A 20,046-nucleotide genomic window follows, 5' to 3' on the forward strand; every position below is an offset into this window, starting at 1 on the left:
CCTGACAATATTTCAGATTGTTCTGAAAAATGTGAACTCTTACTGTCAAATATCATGGTGTAGTTTCTTGATAGATCTAAAAATATCCCAGATTTCACTGCTCCAAGTTCTGCATTGCTGAATGAAGTTGCTCTCACAGTATAGTCAACAATAGTGCTCCCGCTCCTGCAACACAGAATGCAAACCCAATGAAAATCAAGTCTTGAGCAGGTATCATAAAGGTTATGTTATGTAAATCATTGTTTGAATAGAAACCTGTTAATCTCAGAACATACTGTGTTATTTCTTTAACTTAAGTATGTTGAGTCTCAAGCCAATAGCTTTGACCAAAAGTAATCTGAATTCACCACTGACAAGACTTTGTTTGTCCATCAATAAGTCAAAAGCCTCTTTGAACAGCAAAAAAAAGAAAAAAAGGAACCACAAACATGCCAAGCCATAAAATCGGATTTCTGCTGCTTTATGAACATGCCTACAGCCTGGTTCATTCATTCTAGTAGCTGTCTGCAAAGAGGCTAAAGACCCACCTCTTTATCAGCAAGGGTCAGCATTAATAATACAGATACAACTGGTGTTGTGTCAAAGTTGCATCATAGTTGAGGGGTGGGGCAAATTGGGGGATCACAATCCTTCCCCCCTCACCACCGGTACTGTAAGTGTGCAGATTTTAAATTTTGGTATTTATGCTGACTGCTAAGATATTAGAAATTGATTTATTAGAGGCAATTGAAAGGGATTGATAAATTAAAGAAATACAGTAATAGGATCAGATTCTGTATCTTTTTAAGGAGGTGATGAATGATCCTGCTTGGCCTGATGTTTTATTCACTGTTATCTTCTGTTCCCTGGGTGAATCACTCAGTAGGAGGCAAAAGCAAGGCAATGCAAGTTTATTTATAAAGCACATCTCAGCAAGGCAATTCAAAGTGCTTCACAGAGAGAACAAATTAAAAGAAAACAATTAAAATTCAATGTAAAAGCATATTAAAATGAATAAGATACAGCAAAATAATAAGATGAAAGAGAGAAAAAAATATTAAATCGATTTTTGAATAGATTTTAAAATAAAAGTCGCAGGGCAGAGTTGCAAAATTGTGCTTTTTTTAAAAAATAAAGAAAACTCATTAAAATGAATTGACAAAATGCTCTAATAAAAAGCAGCTGTGAAAAAGTGAGTCTTCAACCTGGATATAAAGGAGCTCAGAGTTTCAGCAGACCTGATATTTTCTGGCAGTTTGTTCATGATATTTGGAGAATAGAAGCTGAACGTTGCCTCTCCATGTTTGGTTCTGACTCTGGGGACCAAAAGCAGATCTGATCCAGATGACCTAAGTGGTCTTGATGGTTTATATGGGATCAAAAGATCAATGATATATTTTGGCCCTAGTCCATTCAGAGCTTTTTAAACCAACAAGAGTGTTTTTAAGTCTATCCTCTGACGAACAGTAGGTTCAGACAAAAGCAGGTTTAGTAATAAATTAAATTTCACATATTTTAATATCTGACTAGAAAATTAGCACGTAGTACATTTGTGCACCACATAATGGAGTTGCATATATTCATATGTTTTTGGTGACTCAGAGTTTCATACAGGTATTTTCACACACAACAGCCTAAAAAAGATTACTTTTTTCTCCTCGGCTCAGTGCTCTGGTTCGCTAAATAATAAAACTGTTTGTTTGTTTTTGTTCTTTTTCTTTAATTTTATTTGTGATGCAGAAGGCAACTCAACAGTTCCTTGGTGTTATGGAAAACAGTTTGTTTTCCCCTGAGGTGCAAACAGGGATACGACGTTTTGTCGCTGTTCCTCTTCATGCTGACTGTATCTATGGTAGGACTGAACAATACTGAAAAATATCTCTTGTGGCATCACAGAAATAGCATCCATATAACTAACTTACTTACTTTATTACAGTCTTTAGCCAAAATTTAGGTCCTAAATTGAGTTTAAAGTTTTCTAGCCTGTGTCCAGCCATAGCATAATGTCAGCCCTAGAAACAGGAAACCAAAACAAGTGGATGTAGCAGAAGTGAATCTCTACCACAGTCTTAGTGAGGGGATTGACATTTACCAAGTGTATCAGAGTATCACAAAGGCTACTTGCTTTACGGTAAATTCATTATCTGCCTATAGTATTATGCAAACTGAAATTATGAGAAGGTGAATGAGCAGGAGAAAAGCTCAGTGGTTACAACAATTGCAGGGCAATGGGAACATTGAATTCCAAATTATGCCAATGAAAATGCAGAGGTTACCAAAGCGGTAAGTTAAATTTGATCTGCACTACAGATGTTTCAACAACTTTCTAAACCAATCAAATCCTCTTATCATTAAATACGTCTCAATACCATAAGAAAGCCTTGACCAATTGATGTGTCTAGTTCATATGAAAAACAACAAAATAATGATTCTTTTTTTGGGGACCTCAGAATATAACAGGAGTGTGCATACAGATAAAAAAAATGACTTACCTGATTCTTCTTATATCTGCTGAAATGAAACCGGAGATGTGAGTCATGCATTGATCCCGAATCTGTTTGAAGAAGTTGAAAAATACATTGTGTTAACTACATTTTTATAAAGAACAACTTCTTAAAATACGTTGATTCATTAAATCAACATTTGTAAAAAAAAAAAAAAAAAAAAAAAAAGCCGGACCTACCGTCCGAATGGAATCTTTATAAACTTGACTGGTCTCGTCATTGTCTGAAGGACTGAATTCTCGCTCAATGGCATAGGAAAAATTCTCTACAACAGACAGAGCAGTTATCACAACAGTTATTTCATGGGACACAGATAAAAGTCAGGTTGAAGTGTTTCAATCATGTCAAGTTGCAAAGTCAAACTGTCAACACTGACCAGAAAAGTCTTTGCCATGGTAAATATCAGTGATATGTACAGGCAACACTTGTAGGCCATATATATTGGCTGTCACATACAGTTATAAGAAAAGGTATGTGAACCCTTTGAAATTACCTGATTTTCTGCAAAAAAAAAAAAGTAATAAACTGCATTCTTACATTTGTGTCTGCTTAAACTTGTACCACACAATCAATGATATGTCTTCATGTTTTTATTGAACACACCATGTAAATATCCACAGCCCAGGGTAGAAAGAGTATGCGAACCCTCAGGCTATTGACTTCTCCAAGAGCCTAATGGTCTCAGGAGTCAGCCAACCAGGATTCCAAACAATGACACCATATTAGAGGTGTTGGTTTAAACTGCCTCCTCCGTGGCCGCCACCTTAACATGGTGGAGGGGTTTGAGTGCCTCGATGATCCTAGGAGCTATGTTGTCAGGGCAAATGCCCCTGGTCGGGTCTCCCAAGGCAAACTGGTCTTAGGTGAGAGGCCAGACGAAGTGCAGTCGAAGACCTCTAATGGTGGCTACACATAGGAATTTCTTTACCCTGGCCGGAGGGTCTCCGGAGCCTCGCCCTGGAGCCAGGCCTGGGGTTGGGGCCTGTAGGCGAGCGCCTGGTGGCTGGGCCTTTACCAGAGGGGCCCGAATGGGTAACATGGGTCCATACTTCTGCCGACCCAACACCTGCAGGAGGAGCCATAGGGGTCCGGTGCAATGTGGATCGGGCAGTGGTCAAAGGCAGAGGCCTTGGGGGCCTGATCCCCGGTTATGAAAACTGGCTTAATGTGGTTTCCATCCCGGCCGTGGAACACTAGACCAGCTCTTTACGCTTGCAAGGGTGGTAGAGGGCGCATGGGAGTTTGCCCAACTAGTCCATATGTGCTTTGTGGACTTGGAGAAGGTTTTCGACCGTGTCCCCCGAGGTACCTTGTGGGGTGTGCTTTGTGAATTGCCAACAGTAAGTCAAACTCGTACCCAGTCAGGGTTGGACTCCGCCAGGGCTGCCCTTTGTCACAGATTCTGTTCATTACTTTTATAGACAGGATTTCTAGGCGCAGTCAAGTCAGGTTCGGGGGTTCAGGGGTCTCAGGATCCCATCTCTGCTTTTTTTGCCGATGATGTGGTCCCATTGGCCTCATCGACCACTGACCTCCAGCTCGCACTGGGGCGGTTTGCAATCCAATGTAAAGCAGCCGAGATGAAGATCAGCACCTCTAAGTCTGAGGCTATGGTTCTCAGTCAGAAAAGGGTGGACTGCCCACTGCCCCATGTGGAGGAGTTCAAATATCTCGGGGTCTTGTTCACGAGTACGCGGAAAATGGAGCAAGACATTGACAAACAGATTGGGGCAGCATCGGCAGTGGACGGCATACCAGTCTGCTGTGGTGAAGAGAGAGCTGAGCCAGAAGGCAAGGCTCTCAATTTACCGGTTAATCTACGTTTCAACCCTCATCTATGGTCACGGGCTGTGGGTGGTGACCAAAAGAACAAGATTGCGGAAACAAGTGGCTGAAATGTGTTTCCTTTGCAGGGTGTCTGGGCTCAGCCTTAGAGAAAGGGTTCAGAGCTCGGACAACCGGGAGAATGTCCAACTGGGAGAAGACCCCAGGGTAGACCCAGGACACAGTGGAGAGATTATATCTCTTGACTGGCCTGGGAACGCCTTGGTATCCCCCCCAGACGAGCTGGTGGAAGTGGCCGGGGACAGGGGTCATTGGTCTTCGCTGATGGCACTGGTGCCCTTGCGACCCAGACCCAAATAAGTGGTGGAAAACGAAATAAAAACTGCCATGCTATTCTCCAGAAGCATTGCCTGATGTGAACCATGCCTTGCACCAAAGAGCTCTCAAAAGACCGATTAAGGATGCGAACTTGCATAAAGCTGGAAAGGGTCACCAAAGTATCTGTAAAAGCCCTGATGTTCATCAGCCCTCAGTAAGACAAACCATCTGTAAATGGAGAAAGTTTAGCATTGTTGCTGCTCCCCTTGGGAGTGGCCATCCTGTAAAGATGACTGCAAGAGCACAGTGCAGAATACTCTGTGAGGTGAAGAAGAATCCTTGAATGTCAGCTACAGACCCATACAAATCTCTGGCACATGCTAATATCTCTGCTGACAAATCTATGATACATAAAACAGTAAACAGGTAAGGACTTAATGGAAGGAAGCAAACAACATTGCTCATAATTGAAGCTTGCAAAAGAGATGGATGTTTGACAGTTGAGGTAAAAACATACCAGTAATAACAGTTATTAAAGTTGGACTAGCTGTTGTGGTTGATGTTGTGGTTGTAGTTGGAGCAGCTGTTGTGGTTGATGCTGTCGTTGTAGTTGGAGCCTCTGTTGTGGTTGATGCTGTTGTTGTAGTTAGAGTAGCTGTTGTGGTTGATGTTGTCGTTGTAGTTGGAGCAGCTGTTGTGGTTGATGCTGTCGTTGTAGTTGGAGCTTCTGTTGTGGTTAATGGCGATGTAGTTGGAGCAGGTGTTGTGGTTGATGGTGTTGTAGTTGGAGCTTCTGTTGTGGTTGAAGCAGTTGTTGTAGTTGGAGCTGTCATTGTAGTTGATGCTGTTGTAGTTGGACCTTCTGTTGTGGTTAAAGCAGTTGTTGATGTTGGAGCTGCTGCTGTGGTTGTAGCTGTTGAGTTTTGGAAAAAACATCAACTGAAAAAAGTTAAGAACAGGAAATGGAAATCAAAGCAGATGTAATCCTACCTGGTGTGGTTGAAGTTAGGCACTGAGAGGAACCTGCCAATCAAAATGTAAGATTAATTGATAAAATAATTTGTAATCTTTTATGATGTTATTTACTCAAATAAATATTCAAAGCACATATAGTTCTACTTTTGTCCTCTTCTGTCAAACATGAACAGCTGGTTTAATACTTTAGTCAAAAGGAGATGAGGAACAATTAACAAATTAACACTAGTTGTTTAAAGCCACTTAGCATTTCAACATATTTGTTTGAACAGTTTCAAAATCATCATGCCTACCTGTGATTGGTTCACAAAACACTCCATCTGCAGGAAGTTTACTTAAACATGTACAGGTTTGCCCTGTGGAATTACTGCAAGCACCATGAGTGGCACACTGATCACATGGAAACGCAAACCGCTCTGTGCACTGACACTTAACATCTCCGTTAGAGTCTGGAGTACACACTGAAACAGACATAAGAAACAACAAGACCAGCTTCAAAATCAGTCCTAAATAGAAAAGGATCAAGACAAAAGAGTCTGTGAAAATAATACACAAGCCTTTGTTCTTACCTGTTGTCACATTTACATCCACTACTTCAACAGAGCGACTTAAAGTGAGGGGGAGCATGAGGTTACTCAGATTTTGCTGAAGTGAATCAATGAAATTCCCCTCTCCACTGAGGACTGGGATGTTGAGTTCAACCAGTAATGAGATTTCCAGAAGTTCTGCAGAGACAGACATTGTTATTGACAGGCATTGGTGAAAGTACTCATAATAATATTTGGTCATTTCTGCTTATCCTGGTTTTCCAAGTGAAAGGGCCATCTCTCCACCCAGTTGCAAACTGATGGTGTACTAGGACTGAGCCAGTGGGTCAGTTCAAGGAGATGAAGTTACAAAAATCTGTGCCCTGTGCAAGAAATAAGATGCACCGGTGTGTGTGATCACACTGATTAATGGCAACTGTTAACAAAAATCAAAAATACAAGTATACAGAGAAACAACAAACAACCCCAAGTAGGTGACTCTGCTAGACACTGTGTGCCCCTGCTCCACCAAGGCCAGGTGAGAGGGATGAAAGTCATTTAGAGTGCGTGTCCTGTGACAGACCAACTGACTGGGATGCAGACACCCCCCTGCCAGGCTGAGACCTCCTCTTCAGCAGTGTAAATGTGTCATACATCTCAAAAAAGGCTCCCAGATCATGTTTCGAAAAGAAAGAGCTGATCACCACACTCAGTCAATACATCTTGGCAAAGGCAAACATGTTTGCCTGCTCTGTGGTCACACAAACACAAGAGGCCTTGCCTTGGGGCCTAGGAGGTTGTCTGAGCTTATACATAATGTGCCACCTCTTCCATGTTACTGGGTCACCAGGGACATTGTGCCCCTGATTCCCACTGTTGCCCTCCAACTATTATTGCCCATTTTGTTGCCAGAAGAAAAGGACTGGAGCGCCACTGATTGATTTAAGTCTGAGTCCGAGGGTACCTCTGGCAGTAAGGCCTTAATTTGACTCAGAACATCCCCCAGCATGACCTGGAAAGACAAAGCAGTCCTTCCTTAAAATTGATGACCCATGTGATTCATCAGTCCTCTTGGCTGAAGTCACCACTATAAGGACTGACAACCACTTGATGTCCACTGAATCCAGTTGGTTCAAAGACTCCTGCTTCATTTCTATCAACACAAGGTTCCAGGTCCCATGTTGTGACAGCCTGTCTTTCTCCTGTGTTGTGCAAGTCTTTGAGGGCCTTTTGGGAACTGAGATAAGGCTGATGTTGGCTAATTTGGTCTTCAACCTCAAATTCAGGCAGCCTTCTTTCTACTTCTCTGTCCAATAATTTGGGCCCCCTGTACAGGACAACGTTTCATCTGAAAATGCTCAAACGCAGTGAAAAAATCATCATTTACACAGATATGCTTGGGACAATTTAAATGCTGTAGCTGCATGCCAGGCCTGTAGTCGGTGCTAGAACCGTCCTGTCCAGAAGCTGCTTTCGGGAGATCTCCACCAAAGTAGAGTTGGGCCAATCATCTGGTGTATTGGGGAATACAAAGTGCAGAAGTGGGGCAACAGATGCACATTTAGTTAAAAAATAGTCAGCAGAACCAGCAGATTGAGCAGCACAAGCACAATATGGTAGTTCCTGACAATCGTAACAACGTTACTGTTGTCCTGTTGTATGTGAAGTGGGGTGTGACATCAGCGTTTCGACTGAAAGCACTGGCTTACTGTTTACATGGCAACGGTGTCGGCAGCATTTCAGAGAAATCCCCCTCTGGTGGCTGTTTTAAAAAGTTTACGTTTTTAGGTTGGCTGAAACACTGTTTCCTTGTAAACACGAGGCTGAAACACAACAAAAGTTGTGCATTTCACCCTGAAACTGTTGTTATGTAAATGTCCCCATACAGGGGACTCCCCTGCTTAAGGCAGCCGCTGAGGTCTGCACTGTACCATAATGAACAGCTCTGTACCCAGTGGTAAATCCAATTTGTTTCTTCTGGCTTGTTTTTCTTGAATTTCTTTTACCTCTATTTTCTTCTTGTTCACACTTGAGTTTTCAATGTCTGTTTGCCATGTCTCCTAATCTCAACTTGGAAATCAATGAATCACAGAAACAAGGCACCCCTAGGTCTATATTACTAATGAGGGGCCACAGATTTATGTCTCAAAGAGGTATCCACATCAACTTTCCCACTGGGACATTTTGAATATGTAACTGTGAGGAGAAATAATTTGCATACAATAGAAAAGTCCTGATTTCCCTGTCTGCATCATTCAGTTTATGGCTACAAGAGTGGACCAGACTTTTTGATTAGCTCTGAGTCCAAGTTAAAAGTAGATTCTCCTTGAACCCTGCTCTAACCTGGTGTAGCTGGAGCTGATGTAGTATTTGTAACTAGTGTGTATATAGCTGGTGCTGTTGTGACAGGAAACATTGTTGTGGTAAAAACTGATGTTGTATTCGCTGTTGCTGTTGTTGTTGTTGTTGTCATCCCTGTAAAAAAAGAAAAGAAAAAGTTTTGGAGAACACATCAAATAACCAGTTAAGAACAGGAAATGGACATCAAAGCAGATGTAATCCTACCTGGTGTGGTTGAAGTTAGGCACTGAGAGGAACCTGCAGAGCAAAATGGAAGATTAATTGATATATTAAATAAAATCTTTTATGATGTTATTTACTCAAATAAATATTCAAAGCACATGTAGTTCTAATTTTGGCCTCTTCTGTCAAACATGAACAGCTGGTTTAATACTTTAGTCAAAAGAAGATGTGGAACAATTAACAAATTAACACTAGTTGTTTAAAGCCACTTAGCATTTCAACATATTTGTTTGAACAGTTTCAAAATCATCATGCCTACCAGTGATTGGTTCACAAAACACTCCATCCACAGAAGGTTTACTTATACATGTACAGGTTTGCCCTGTGGAATTACTGCAAGCACCATGAGTGGCACACTGATCACATGGAAACGCAAACCGCTCCGTGCACTGACACTTAACATCTCCGTTAGACTCTGGAGTACACACTGAAACAGACATAAGAAACAACAAGGCCAGCTTCAAAATCAGTCCAAAAAAGAAAAGGATCAAGTCAAAAGAGTCTGTGAAAATAATACATAAGCCTTTGTTCTTACCTGTTGTCACATTTACATCCAATACTTCCACAGAGCGACTTAAAGTGAGGGGAAGCCTGAGGTTACTCAGATTTTGCTGAAGTGAATCAATGAAATTCCCCTCTTCACTGAGGACTGGGATGTTGAGTTCAACCAGTAATGAGATTTCCAGAAGTTCTGCAGAGACAGACACTGTTATTGACAGGCATTGGTGAAAGTATTCATTATACTATTTGGTCAAATCTGCTTATCCTGGTTTTCCAAGTGAAAGGGCCGTCTCTCCACCCAGTTGCAGATTGATGGTGTACTAGAACTGAGCCAGTGGGTCAGTTAAAGGAGATAGAGAAATAACAATCTGTGGCCTGTGCAAGGCATTAAAGACCCAGGTATTTGTAATCTCACTGATAAACAGTGACTGTAACCCTTGGGGCCTAGGAGGTTGTCTGAGCTTATACATAATGTGCCACTTCTTCCATATTACTGGGTCACGAGCATCATTGTGCCCCTAATTCCTAGTGTTGCTCGTCTATTTTTTATTGCCTTCTCTTTGAACATCTCCAGCATGACCTGAAAGGACACAACAGTTTTTCTTTGGAATTGACGAACCATGTGATTCATCAGTCCTCTTTGCTGAAGTTACCGCTATAAGGACTGACAACCACTTGATATCCACTGAATCCAGTTGGTTTAAAGACTCCTGCTTCATTTCTATCAACACAAGGTCCAGGTCCCATGTTGTGACAGCCTGTCTTTTTCCTGTGTTTTGCAAGTCTCTGAGCACCTTTTGGGAACTGAGGACACCGCCACACTGGCCAACCGTGCCGTGCCGTGCATAAGCACGTTTCTCTGGACAGTCATTTTAAACAAAGCATGGGTGTTAGAAGGCTGTGTCGGGCGAAAATGACTATCTAAAAGTCCAAAAGTCTCTAAAGTTGTAGCAGTTTTCTCTGTATCTCATGGTGCTAACTCTGATGAGATCGCACTTCATGTAAACAGATGCTTCACAATATCAAAGGTGGGCCGTGTGTGTGTGTGATATCCGCTAAAGTCTGGTTCATATAGGGGTAGTGTGACCGCTGGGTAACAGCGCTACAGGGGGGTAATCGTGCTTAAGCACGGCACGGTTTGGATGGCCAGTGTGACCGTGCCCTGAGAAAAGGCTGATGTCTGCTAACTTGATCTGTAACCTCAAATTTAGGTAGCCTTGGTTCAACTTTTCTGTTTAAAGACTTAAAGGGGCCTCACCTGCTTGTGGCAGCCCCTGAGGGGTGCTCTGTACCACAATGAACAGCTCTGTACAAAGTGGTAAATCCAATTTTGCCTCTTCTGACTTGGTTTCCTTGACTTTCTTTTACTTTTCTTTTCTTCTTGTTCACACTTGAGTTTGCAATGTCTGTTTGCCGTGTCTCCAAATCTCAACTTGGAAATCAATGAATCACAGAAACAAGACACCCCTAGGTCTATATTACTAATGAGGGGCCACAGATTTATGTCTTAAAGAGGTATCCATGTCAACTTTCCCACTGGGTCGGTCTGAATATGTAACTGTGAGGAGAAATAATCTGCATACAACGGAGAACTCCTGATTTCTCTGTCTGCATCAGTCAGTACATGACTACGAAAGTGGACCAGGATCTATTATTAGCTTTGAGTCAAAATTAAAAGTGGATCCTCCTTGAACCTTGCTCTAACCTGGTGTAGCTGGAGCTGATGTAGTATTTGGAACTAGTGTTGTTGTAGTTGGAGCAGCTGTTGTGGTTGATGCTGTCGTTGAAGCTGGAGCAGCTGTTGTGGTTGATGCTGTCGTTGTAGTTGGAGCAGCTGTTGTGGTTGATGCTGTTGTGGTTGATGTTGTTGTAGTTGGAGCAGCTGTTGTGGTTAAAGCAGTTGTTGATGTTGGAGCTGCTGCTGTGGTTGTAGCTGTTGAGTTTTGGAAAACACATCAACTGAAAAAAGTTAAGAACAGGAAATGGAAATCAAAGCAGATGTAATCCTACCTGGTGTGGTTGAAGTTAGGCACTGAGAGGAACCTGCAGAGCAAAATGGAAGATTAATTGATAAAATTAATTTGTAATCTTTTATGATGTTATTTACTTAAATGAACATTCAAAGCACATATAGTTCTACTTTTGGCCTCTTCTGTCAAACATGAACAGCCGGTTTTATACTTCAGTCAAAAGGAGATGTGGAACAATTAACAAATTAACTCTAGTTGTTTAAAGCCACCTAGCATTGCAACATATTTGTTTGAACAGTTTCAAAATCATCATGCCTACCTGTGATTGGTTCACAAAACACTCCATCCACAGAAGGTTTACTTATACATGTACAGGTTTGCCCTGTGGAATTACTGCAAGCACCATGGATGGCACACTGATCACATGGAAACGCAAACGGCTCTGTGCACTGACACTTAACATCTCCGTTAGAGTCTGGAGTACACACTGAAACAGACATAAGAAACAACAAGACCAGCTTCAAAATCAGTCCAAAAAAGAAAAGGATCCAGACAAAAGAGTCTGTGAAAATAATGCACAAGCCTTTGTTCTTACCTGTTGTCACATTTACATCCAATACTTCCACAGAGCGACTTAAAGTGAGGGGAAGCCTGAGGTTACTCAGATTTTGCTGAAGTGAATCAATGAAATTCCCCTCTCCACTGAGGACTGGGATGTTGAGTTCAACCAGTAATGAGATTTCCAGAAGTTCTGCAGAGAAACAAGATCACAACTTACAAAAGAGTTGTTGACAGGCACAAGGTTTTTTAAGTTCAACCATAAATGTTTTTGATGATAACTCAGGCCACTTTGGTTATGTGCTATCTCTTTGACAGGTATGATGAAATGCTATGAACCAGGACAGGTTTCTTTTTGTTTTCTGACATAAAAATATAAAATGCAGAGAATGAACGGAGGAGAAGTCTAAGTCAAATTAATATATCATGAACACTTTGCCTTCAACACAGCAACCTGGCAGGCTGTTTCAAACATCTTGGAAAACTAACCACAGTTCTTCTCTGGATGTTGACTTCTTCAAATACTTTTGTGACACATAAACTTTGACAGATTGGTTGATGTTGAGATCAGGGTCCTGTAGGGGCCATACCATCACTTATAGGATTTCACCATCTTTACCCCAAAGACAGTCCCCAGTGAAATCAGCCATAAGTTTGGGGTCATTGTCCTGCCGCAGGGCTTTTTTTTTTCTACCTACAGTTTTGAAGTCCAAGTGCCCAGACCAACACCAAAATAGGATCTAACCCAGTGGTCACCAACCTTTTTGAGCCCAAGATCTCTAAACCCAACCAGACTGAATGAAAGATCTGCCTATTGAAGACTTAAGGAAAAATGGAAAACACATGATGTGTTTCCAGTTTTCACAAGCCTAGATGTATGAATTAAACTCAAGTCCCTCATGTTCAAGTGTTCGAAGCTGTTTTGCTTACCTGCTGAAACTATTTGGATGTTATGACTTTACCTTTTACAAATGACAAATTAGTTTTTGTCTTCACTTATTTCTAAATTACAGTTACTGAGAGAGTGTTTAAATTGGAGCCTTCATTGCCGTGGAGCATAGCCAGGCAGTCAAGACAAGCAGCCAATGCTGTTGAGCACAGACAGCCATATGGTCCATGCCATGGCAGCAGGGTCTCATATCCACAGCATTCCCCCCTCATCCATGGTTTTTCCCTTTGAGTTTTGCCGTTTATTGAGTTGAAACAACTTAAAACTTTATGTTGGATTAAACTTAAATGTTGATTTGATCGGAATTAAAATATTTAGTTTATTTGACCTATCAAATTGTGTTAACTGAACTTGTGAATTTCATTTCAAAGAACTTTATTCATTAAGGTGTAACCAATTGAAGCAATTAATTTAAGTTGGTCCAACTACCTCTTTTTTTTAGTTGTAGCAACGCAGAATTTCATGTTGATATGATCCATAAAAATACATCGAAACTTTACCTAAAAAATATTGAGTTGGATTGATTTCAAAAAATTATATCACTTCAATTGATTGAAGATTCCTTTTTTACAGTGCAGTCTATGTGGGACACACATGTATCAATGGTAGCAGCAAGCTCTGCAACTGCTGCACAATGTGACAGCACCACCACTCTGCACGAGGCCCAATCAGTGCTGCTTTCAGCTTTGATTCACAGCATTTTTCACATCTGCCCAAAACTTCAGCACGGTTTTATTAAGTTCTCACTTATGGGGATGCAGCCTACCTGCTTGACAGGTTTCAGGCTCACATGTCTGGTCATCAATTGGAAGTCCGCTGATGCATCGACAGGTGTCACCAACATGGTCATCACAAGCTCCATACTCCATACAGAGGTTTTGTGACCAAACATAGTTTTGCTGACATGTGCACTGGTATTCACTTACATTTGATGGTGAACACACTGTGGGAAAGAACAAGATCAAGGTCAGTGTTACTGGTAGGGTCAGACTGTGACCTGTTTTGGCAAACAGAGCAACAAAACTAAAAGAGATTTTACCTGTTGTGGTGTTAAGGCTGGTTATTACAGTTGTATTGTCGATCTCTACAGGCAAATCTATTCCGTTTAAAGCTGTATACAGAGCCTCCAGGTCAGAGGTGGTAATACTAACTCGAAGAGTGTAATCAGAGGTAGGTAAACTGGCTGGATGGACAAAAGACAAACATCCTTAGACACTTTTTCAGGAAAAAGGCAGCTTAACTAATCATTAACATTTCCTCTATTGAGAGCACTGACACAGTAACAGTACTGCTGCTAAGGTATTTAATCTTTTGATCAAAATGTGACTCACTTTCCCTTTTTTCTCTGGCATAGATGTGTGATGCGTTGACAGCATTTGTTTCCTGGAAAACAATAAATACCTCAAATTCAAGAAAACAATCAACAGAACAACTCATGTTTCAAGTCATTAGCTGTGGTCATGACGTGCGAAATCATGTGACGTGTTAAAGTTAAATCTGAGGAAGTGTTTGTCTTATCTTTTTACAGCAAGTTGTCTTATTAGACTTAATATGAGACACAGTCACCTGATGAGTCCAGAAAATGTCTTATCTCAAGACATGAAAAGACAAAACTTACCCTGAATTACCTAGAAAAAATTATCAGTGGGGTAATGTGAAGTAGCTTGTCAAGTTTTTGAAAAAAATATCATTTTAATACAAGAAACTTAACCAGTCCTTTATTATTATCTAATTTCCATGCTTCTTTTAATAAAAAAATAATGATAAATTTTATTTTTAAAGCACTTTATATTCAAAGAATCTTAAAGTGCTACAAAGCAACAGATAAAAACGTAACAGTATAAGATTTGAATTAAAGGGGGGAGTCTATAGCTAAGTAAAAGCTTTTCCGAATAGATAAGTCTTAAGGTCCCGTTTAAAAGCATCTATAGTCTGTGGGACCCTCAGGTGGTATGGAAGGGTGTTCCACAGCCTTGGAGCTGCGGTGGAGAAGGCCCGATCACCCATGGTGTGAAGTTTTGTTCTGAGAGCTTTCAGGAGGTTTTTGTTTCCAGAACGAAGGGAGCATGAAGAGGTCTGGAAGGAGAGGAGTTACTGGAGATACTGGGGGGCATGACCGTGGATACATTGATGGACGAGGAGGGAGACCTTGTATTCAATTCTGAATGGGACGGGGAGCCAGTGGAGAGTTTTCAGAATGGGGGTGATGTGTTCATGTTTGCGGACCCTTAGCAAGATTCTGGAAGCGCTGTTTTGGATGTACTGTAGTCTCTGAATGCTTTTACTGGAGATTCTAATGAACAGTGCATTACAGTAATCAAGCCTGGAGGAGATAAAGGCATGGATGAGCTTCTCTGCATCTGCCAGGGTGAGTGTTGGACGGAGTTTGGAGATGATCCGCAGGTGGTAGAATGAGGTCTTACTAGGGATGGGTACCAAATTAGGTACTTTTATAGGTACGCACTCAATTCTTTCTTAAGTACCCGGTACCAATTCATGTAAAATCAACGGTACGCTGTTTAGGTACCTAAATACATCCTTGTGACTGTGACAGAGTGGAAGAGTAGGTGATTTTCTATGCTGGTCATGAACACAACATTGCAAGTTTATATATTGAAGAATAAATATGTTAAGTTGAATCTATCTATCTATCTATCTATCTATCTATCTATCTATCTATCTATCTATCTATCTATCTATCTATCTATCTATCTATCTATCTATCTATCTATCTTTCTATCTATCTATATAATTGTTAAACAAATTGAATCTTTTTTTAACAAACAAACAGAAAAAAGTACTGGAGTACCGATTGCCAGGTACCAAGTGTCGGTATCGTTTCAAATGTGAAAGGTACCCTTCCCTAGGTCTTACAGAGGTGCTTGACGTTAGTGTCAAAGTTTAGTTGTGGGTCAATTTTGATGGTTAAGTTGGTGGCAGAAGTGGAGAGAGGGATGTCTTGGCCAGAAAAGGTGACACTGGTGATGGTGGAAGAGTGAAGCTGATGTGGTGTTCCAACTAGAATGGCCTCTGTTTTGTTACAGTTTAAGTTTTTAACTGGAGGAAGTTGAGCTTCATCCACACCTCTATCTCCACCAAGCAGGTAGTCAATGTGGGCATAGGAACAGTGGAGATGGAGTTGGTCCTTATGTAAAGCTGTGTGTCATCAGCATAGCAATGGTAGGAAACCCCATGCCTGCTGATGAGCTGACCTAGAGGGAGCAGGTAGAGTTAAGAGGGTGGGACCTAACACAGAGACCTGAGGGACACCACATGTAACAATGTGGGTGTGGGACCGTGTTTCGCCCAGGGCAACGTGTTCAGTTCTGTTTGTAAGGGAGGAGGTGAACCAGCTATGTGCAGCTTTAGACAGTCCAATTGTGGAATGCAAGCGGTGAAGGAGGATGTTGTGGTCAACTGTTTTACTCTTTATAAGCAATTAAAGCATCACTTATGTCTTCTAACATCTTAAAATGAAACATTTTCTGGACCTGTCCACTGAAGGCTGAGGCTAATATCAAGCATAATATGAACATTTTTAGGGAAAACATGACATAAACACTTGCTCAGATTTCTGTTTTTGCAGTGTAAGCCTGTGTTAGATATCAACAGTAGAGAGTTTATACCTGATTCTCCAGGCAGACAAAAACAAGCAGAAGGACAATCATGCATCTTCCCACATGAGGTGACGTCATGCCAGCTAGAAAGAAAATGCAACCAACACATTGTGTTATCAGTACACTTTAAATTATTTGACACTTCAAGAACACCAAAACATGATTTAATTTCTTGTATTTAGACATGGGAGATATCTAAAACTTGTTATCAAGGCAGAATCCAAAACTGATCTCAGTTTTTTCTCTATCATGTCAAGTTTTTGAACTATAGGATCCCTGTTTTCTTAAAAATATGAAAAGTTACATTTCACAGATATATGCTTGTTTTATAAAAATCTTCAAATATTGACATACAATAAAATGTGAAAGAAACAGGCGTGACTGCAATGTTTATTTAACATAACTATGTGTTTACACATGATATGGATATTAGAGGAGCTACAGGAGCAGACATAATCTGAAACAAAGGAAATATGAACCTGTGTAAATAAAATGCTAAAGGCTGGTACACATTACAGGATTCACCAAAACTTTACACATTTAGAGAGCACACACTTGATGATAACAAAAGACATATCGCACAAGATTTCTCTCTCCTGATCTTACAGTGTGGTCTGCGCTCTGAAGACGCCTCACACTAACAGATTTTTCAGCAGAGCTTCAGCTTCTTTACGCTTAATATTCCAAATCTCACGTGGTAAAATGTGACTTATGGAAAGGCTTATGGAAAAGGTTGTGGAGACGGCGGGATATGGTCTGTATGAAATAACAATGTGAGTGGTTGGTGAGTAAAGTTGCTTTAAGTATCACAGATAGATTTCTGTTCTCAGAGCACCCCACACACTACAGGATTTTTAGTTGCAGATATTAAGCATTTTCATTATCTATGATCTCTGAGTGATTTTGGTTATTATCAAGGAAACCATGGAAAATAGCAAGGTATCAGCCCTTAAATTAAACTCTTATGAGCTGTTTTTGTTGATATCATCATATTTGTCCAAACAAATGCACCTTTCACTGTTACAGTTAGAGTAACCCTGTAAACTTGAAACCTTCATTTGAACATGTAAGTGGATATCCAGTCAATGCAATCAAAACTCTTGCTTTCAATTAAGCCAAAACACTGGTCCATATCTGCCATCTTCATGCTTTAGATGGCAGAATGGTCTGGTATTTAATGTCAAAGCTGTTTCTGACTTTTTGAAACATGTTTGACTGACCATGACTTCACCATTTGCTGTCCTCTCTCAAATGTCAACAAAGCCATCTACATTGCAATTTAGCAAAGGCTAAATATCCTCCAATGCATACAAGCTACATACCAAGAAGCCAGCCTGACTTCTAGACACTCTCATCGAAAAGCACCTTAAGAAAACCAACAAAACAGGCTGTGTGGTGGAGCAGATGCAGAAATATAAACCAGGATTATGAGGTTACTGAGCCATAGCCACAACATAAATGGGATATTGGACTAACAAAATTTGTCAAGTGAAAGTTGTGTACATTTTAATGAAAGATTAACTTGGTGATATCAACTAATTCAAATTTTTCTTTGTGGACAATTTCAAAAATGAAAAAATTGAATTGCACTATTGCGCGCCTTTTGTTTGCGCAGCAAGTGGTGACTCAGCGTGTGTGCAGCGTGATTTAACAGTTCACTGACGAAACAACAGAAACCTGAATGTCATAAAAATGTTCTTGTGCTTCTTTGACACCCAGCACCTTGACAGGCACGTGTTCCTTATGGTCTGTATCAACAGCCCAGAGTTTAATATAAACTAAACCTCTTATCAGTAGGTGTTCAAACCCCTTTCCTCTGATACTCTGTTTTCTATCTGTCACTTTTCAGGAGTTTGAGAGCGGCGTGCTGCTCGGACAGACATGACTGAGAAGTTGTTTGACTTTCACCTGGGGGAAAGCTGAGTCCTGTCTTTCCCTGTAACTTCCTCTATTCCACCAACTGAACCCTCCATTCAGCACAAGTCCAGCCACTGACGAACAGAGCATCATAATGAAAAAGCATCGAGGTGCACTCTGACAAGCAGGGGCGGACCAGACTTTCTAGACTGGGGTGCCCCGACCAGGGCACTGACTTATGCAGGGAGGCTTGAAGTTTGTGAGCCCACACTATTAACATTACAGGATTAACAGGCTACAGCTACAAAATAAAAAAATGAAATAAAATAAAACTAGACAGAAACAAAGTGCTTCTTTTTTGATTATTTAAAAGTAAACTATAACTGAACAGTGCACTGAAACAGTACTGTACATGTGTTTCCTAGCTGTTACATGTAGCTGTTTTTTTTATTTAAAATGTATAAAATGGTGCAGCTTTAACTGTGAATGTAAAAAAGTCTGCCTCCTTAAAACTACAAATAGAAGTTGTTGAAACAGAAGAAAAGCTGAAACTTAAATTCCAAGAGTCACATAGAGGTTATTTTTATTAATTTTTTTGTGAAACAAAAAAAAACTGGTTTTGAGTTCTCCCTGTCATTTGTACTTGTTGTTTTCTTTAAAAGTTGGGAAAAAATTGTCAAAAAATCGTAAATCATTTTTTTTTTTGTGAAAAAATCAGAGATTTTATTTTTAGGCCATACTGCCCAACCCCAAGTTAATTGGTTAGATGCTTTTTTCCTCAAGTTCACTAAATCCTGGTTACAGAATGTCAAAAGGAGTAAACTGCAAACTTGTATCATAAATTTTAAACTGTAGCCTTTTGAAATTCAGTGCCAAGACGGTCTCTAGACTGAGAAAGATTAGGGATTCAGATTTGCCTTTTTCAGGCAGGGTCACCTCACAGATCTGTTGAACTGTTAGACAGAGCTTTACCTTCACACTCCTGAAGCTGCATAGAGCTTTTCACATGTTAGATTTGTCATTTGCTGAAAGTTTGGGGATCCTTATAGATGTATTTGAACTTTGTACCTTACCCTGCCCCCCTCCCAGCCTGCCCCCACCCTGTATTGTAACCTGAAATGTCTGTGTCATGACGGCCTTTGCATACAAAAGGGTCTGAGGTAATTATAAAAAGGGGTCCTCAGGGAGTTTCACACCCACACTTTCAGAAAAGAAGGCCGGAGAAATTAAAGACAACGAGTTCAAAGAGAAAGCATTTCTGTCTTAAATAGTGACAGGTAAATAAAACATCAAATTTCCTCAGAAATGTGTGATTTTAGTTATGTTATCAGCGCTTCAGCTCCGCATTGTGGTTATCCATAAAGTAAGAGTAAGGTATGATGTTGATCACATTTCAAAGCAAGAGTAGCCAGCTTCTTGTATCACATTAACTCAAATCACAAGAAAAAAAAGCTAAATGTACCCTCTGTTTTTTCTAGATTCCTGAATTCTAGTTCCATTTGAAGTCTGTTTCACAGACTTCAAATGGAACTGGTTATAATCAGGTTCAACTATCAGTGCCATAACAAATCTGTGCTTCCTCTGCAGTGTGAGGAATCTTCCCAAAAAGCACAGGCGGGCATTATAAACTCTAAAGTGAAGATTAAAGTTAGTAATATTAACTGAAGCTGTTTACCTCAGGGTCCTCTGGCTCCTAAGAAGGCCACTTGTCAGGAGCATACAATAATTCCACTGTGCTTCTCCAGAAACTAAGACCAATAATCACACCTGCCAAACAAGCCATCGCATCGCTAAAACTTCCTCCTTTTTTTTCTCAGTCATTCCTGTCTGGCAAGTTTAAGCAAACCTGATCCTTTGTGTCACATCAGATACGATTGTTGACTCTACAAAAGAGCCGTGTGAAATACAGAAGTGCAGTTCAAA

General features: G+C 40.6%; 1 protein-coding gene across 1 annotated transcript in view; it reads right to left on the minus strand.

The window, feature by feature from the left end:
- Window positions 1-13,511, minus strand: part of LOC141802305 (uncharacterized) — a 30,125-nt gene extending 16,614 nt beyond the window's left edge. The window contains exons 1-17 of the mRNA XM_074685842.1: window positions 13,397-13,511; window positions 11,738-11,893; window positions 11,462-11,629; window positions 11,183-11,204; window positions 10,867-11,105; window positions 9,207-9,362; window positions 8,931-9,098; window positions 8,654-8,686; window positions 8,432-8,563; window positions 6,131-6,286; window positions 5,855-6,022; window positions 5,563-5,609; window positions 5,135-5,525; window positions 3,412-3,549; window positions 2,663-2,748; window positions 2,472-2,533; window positions 44-165 (exon numbers count right to left, since the gene is read on the minus strand). Coding sequence (XP_074541943.1) covers window positions 44-165; window positions 2,472-2,533; window positions 2,663-2,748; window positions 3,412-3,549; window positions 5,135-5,525; window positions 5,563-5,609; window positions 5,855-6,022; window positions 6,131-6,286; window positions 8,432-8,563; window positions 8,654-8,686; window positions 8,931-9,098; window positions 9,207-9,362; window positions 10,867-11,105; window positions 11,183-11,204; window positions 11,462-11,629; window positions 11,738-11,893; window positions 13,397-13,511 — 2,359 coding nt within the window. The remainder of the gene's footprint in view (window positions 1-43; window positions 166-2,471; window positions 2,534-2,662; window positions 2,749-3,411; window positions 3,550-5,134; window positions 5,526-5,562; window positions 5,610-5,854; window positions 6,023-6,130; window positions 6,287-8,431; window positions 8,564-8,653; window positions 8,687-8,930; window positions 9,099-9,206; window positions 9,363-10,866; window positions 11,106-11,182; window positions 11,205-11,461; window positions 11,630-11,737; window positions 11,894-13,396) is intronic.
- Window positions 13,512-20,046: the final 6,535 nt, after the last annotated feature.

The sequence above is a fragment of the Halichoeres trimaculatus genome, unplaced genomic scaffold, assembly GCF_033239565.1.
Source record: "Halichoeres trimaculatus isolate MK-OKI-2021-1 unplaced genomic scaffold, fHalTri1.1 fHalTri1_scaffold_13, whole genome shotgun sequence".
Classification (NCBI taxonomy): Eukaryota; Metazoa; Chordata; class Actinopteri; order Labriformes; family Labridae; genus Halichoeres; species Halichoeres trimaculatus.